The 4,108-nt window shown below is 38.3% G+C and overlaps 1 protein-coding gene across 1 annotated transcript; it reads right to left on the bottom strand.

The window, feature by feature from the left end:
• Nucleotides 1-477: 477 nt before the first annotated feature.
• LOC107783943 (dehydration-responsive element-binding protein 2C) lies at nt 478-2,877 on the bottom strand. Its single transcript, XM_016604967.2, has 2 exons — nt 2,612-2,877; nt 478-2,036 (listed from the first exon to the last, which is right to left on the bottom strand). Exons 1-2 carry the CDS (start codon nt 2,632-2,634, stop codon nt 950-952), a joined length of 1,110 nt encoding a protein of 369 aa, XP_016460453.1. The 5' UTR covers nt 2,635-2,877; the 3' UTR covers nt 478-949.
• Nucleotides 2,878-4,108: the final 1,231 nt, after the last annotated feature.

Here is a 4,108-nt window from a genome sequence, read left to right as displayed (position 1 = left end):
CATGAGATATCAAGAGGAAGGTCGGAAAGCCATAGATTACCAATAAGATTAAAATAATCGCTAACGTAAATGTTCTTCTATTCAGATTCTACCTTCCTCTTTGTAGTCTGATGCACTAAGTTCTTGCTATGCGTGGGATCCAGGGAAAGACCGAACCACAAGAATTTATTGTACGCAGTTGCAAGACGATGTTTCCACGACTCAACCCGTAACGTCCTGGTCGTACTTTCTATGTTTTTACATATGTAATTTACGGTTGACACTTGACAGGAAGATGCGAAGCGTTTGTTACAACCCTCTTTCAGCCCTCGATCGGGCATACTGTTCTATAACTTTGTTTCCAACTAAATTCCAGCGTTTTTCTTCCATATACCAATCCATCGTAGATATCATCAATCACGTTATAAAGTGCATAACCAAGACAATATGTTCTCAATCAATGGATACTCACCATCCCAAAGATAAAGAGTTCCGATAATCAACATCAGCAACACCACCAGAACATAGATATTAAAGACAAAATTTACATGAACAAACGTGAAGAAAGGTATACATCCACACCGATATTACACTCATTCTAGAAAGATGTTTATTTCTGCTCACAGTGGCAAAACGAACTGCTAATGTTAGGTTAGATCTGTACAAAGTTTTATCTCCTCTAGACCACCTAGCTCAAATTCTCTAATACAAAAACTTATAGAGAATAAGCTGGCTGTTGGTGTGGGAGGGGGCAACTATAAATGCCCAACAGCAAGAAAAACAAATTACACAAGTTTTCCGAACTTAACAACTCTGTCTTATTGTCTTTCGTCAGATCAAATAAGAACTCCAGAGAACTAGCAAGAGAACTCTCGAAAATATGACAATTAACATTTCAACTCTGCCAACTAGTGACGATACGCCCTCTATTTACGTTGTTGCTTGTAGCATCTTTTAACCAGGCAATGTTTTAGACCCCAAGTTCAGAGTCCAAATCCATAAGCGCAAGGTCATCCAAACTGAAGTTGAGATCTTCTTCACGGCCTGGTTTCAGAAAATCAAATCCATAATCAACTGCTATAGGTGCCTGCTGCTCCATTTGCTGCGTACCTCCCAACAGTTTAAGGTCCGCATTCTGGTGCTGAAATGACGAATTTGAGAGCTGATTGTTGTTATAGGCATCATATTGCTCTTTTTGACCGGCAATAGAACCAAAGTCTTGCATAAAAGCTGGAGCACCCGCAGGAATAGAATCTAACATGCCCAGTAGCTCTTCTACATCAAACAACTCATCCCAATTAAGGTTGTCCAGATAATCCCGTCCAGACTTGAGCATATCTTGATTGATACTTTCTATACTTCTAGGCTCTTCCTTAGCTTCAACAACACCCATCTTGCTCTTGGCTTCATGTTTCTCTGAAGTCAATGGTGTGGAAACTTCATGGATGGCTGTTGTCACGCCATCAATTCTTGATTCACCTTCTCCATCTTCGAATTTTATCTCAGAGATACCTTTCTGTTCAGCAGCAGGACACACCTCAGAGAGACTAGAACCGGCCGTGGAGTCGGATGCAGATGTAGTTGCCCAAGAAGAATCATCCTTGGAAGACTCCTTTGACGAAGGGTAGTTGGGAAGATTAAGCCTTGCGGAAGGACCATACATAGCTCTAGCAGCTTCATCATAGGCAAGAGCAGCTTCAATTGCTGTGCCAAAAGTACCCAACCAGAGCCTACTGCCTCTATTGGGTTCCCTGATCTCAGCAACCCATTTTCCCCATGTCCTTTGCCTAACACCTCTGTAATTACAACGCGAATTTTCAGGTCCTCCTTTACCCTTCATACACCCCTTCTTTGAACCTTTAGCAGGAACTTTACGCACTGTCTTCCCTTCATCATCAACACAGTCTAGTTTCTGGTTATATTCTTTCCACTTAGCTAGCGTCTCTTCCACATTCTTTGTTCCATCCCTTCTACTCCTTGATTTCCTCTTTCGAGAACAATCCAGGGGCAAAGAAGTCATTTTAGGAGCCTGATCCAGAATAGCCATCTTTTGATTTCTGTAAGCAACAAAAACCACCGTTAGATACAATTGTTCACAAAATAAGCAACTCTGCATCCCAACTAAGCCTTAAAGCTTTAACAAAAAACATGCAGGAAAAACAATTCTACCAACAATTGATATATCCACCGGTTTTTATTTATTTATTTATTTATCTATTTTGCAAACCCTACTTCTCTAGGTTTTACATCTATTAGGAGTACAATCCAAGAAAAACCCTACTATACCCTTAAAACAATTTAAGGGTGAAAACCAAAATCAGGAAATAATGAACCACATGATTTCACTTATAGCACATTTCAACAAACAGAGGAGAGACCTAACTTCCTCTTAATACCCAGAAGTGTGAATCATAGCTACTTTCGGCTCGAATTACATATACATATAGAAAAAAATGGCAAAAAAGAAGACCAATGTAACCGAGAAAAGGAGCAAGAAGTAAAATTCCATCTAACCAAACTAATCAAATATTAAGAAACAATATTGAAACCAAAAAGCCCAAGAAATAAACCAATATTGAAAGCGTAATTCCAACAACATCTAAGTGAATAAAAAGGAATGAGATTAAAATACCTCTCAGAATAATCAGAAGGCATGCACCAACAATAGCCCTTTTTAAAGAACCTCTACAATCAAGAATCGCGCTTGTTTCACGAAAACCTAGCTTTGTTCTTCTTTGTATTTTCTTCTTCTTGGTCTCTGGTTTATCAAATAGCTCTGTTCGTTGAGTTTGGTTTTTGGAGTGTGGTTTATCTGAAAATCTTTTGTACACGATGAGAATCAGAAATCCATTAGTAACATAGCTAAATGCCTATTTATAGCCTTCTCCAGATATTTCTAGTACTTCATGATATTTCCATCTTTTTTATTTAATTCCTCTATATGGTGACGTGGCAATCGTTAAGTCGAGTCGTGGATTTTGAGATACCGCATGATTCAGCACGTGTCACCTGAAGCTTCGGGAACCACTCGTTTAACTTTTTCTTTGTGCCATTAGATTTCCGATTTTGACCTCTGAAGGTTTCTATTTGACCTCAATCTTTTAGCTTAATTTCTATTATGCCCTTAGTTCGCGATAGGTCTAAATCCTTCGCCAGTCTTGTATTAGCTGCCTAAAACTGTAATTCCAACTACCAAACTAACAGGAGCCAGCAGTTTTGCAAGTTGCAAGTGGATACTTTTGACATTGATAATCACATGGATAATGAAGTGTTATTATTCCACTTGGTTCAATAAAACATTACTAAAACCAAGTTGGGGATAGACTGTCCAAAGTAAACATCTCGAAACGGCCCTACCCAAGAGGAGCCCTTAAATGGAAAGACATGTTATTGTAAATAGACGAAAGTCGATCGGAAAAGAGGCAGCAAAAGGAAGTGAAAGAAGATTATTTGGTTCAAATATTACAAACATGTCCCTTAATTACAATGTAGTAGTGGTAATTTAAGGTGTCAATAATGAAAAAAAAGTTAAAAATAATGCTAACCTGAGTATATTCATTATATGAAATATGTGTATGTATTATACGGGCCCCCGGGGGGGGGGGGCGATAATTATCTTCTATGTTTTCAATTTTCTATTTATTTGTTCCAAATATACGCCGCCAAGGGCAAAACACCGCCATCCATTACGCCGCAAGATGAGAGCAGTCAGCTCAGTAGATTCTTTAAGTCTAACGCGTACATCAATGTATTACTTAGAGGACACGTGGCGCACATGCAGAGTTGGAGAGAGTATCTATTGGTCCCCACTTAATCGTTAGCAAGAATCATACCGGTCGCTTCGATCGGCAAGCATGCCTGCGTGGCACTATCACAACCTAGCAATATATTCTGTGATAGTCCATTCGTTTCAATTTAAATGATATAATTTGACTTCGCATAAAGTTTAAGTAAAAGAGAAGTACTTTTGAAATATGTGATCCTAAGGGGCAAAAGTTTTGTGGGGCCATAATATTTGTGTGGCTATAAAAATTTCTCATTAAGGATAAAGTGGGTAAAATTAAAAATTTAAACTTAAATTATTTCTAAATATATAAATATATCATTCTTTTTTAAATAGACTAATAAG

Source organism: Nicotiana tabacum, chromosome 4 (assembly GCF_000715075.1).
Source record: "Nicotiana tabacum cultivar K326 chromosome 4, ASM71507v2, whole genome shotgun sequence".
In the NCBI taxonomy this organism is placed as follows: domain Eukaryota; kingdom Viridiplantae; phylum Streptophyta; class Magnoliopsida; order Solanales; family Solanaceae; genus Nicotiana; species Nicotiana tabacum.
Note: the sequence above shows the minus strand (reverse complement) of the source record. Positions and strands in the feature narration are given on the sequence as shown.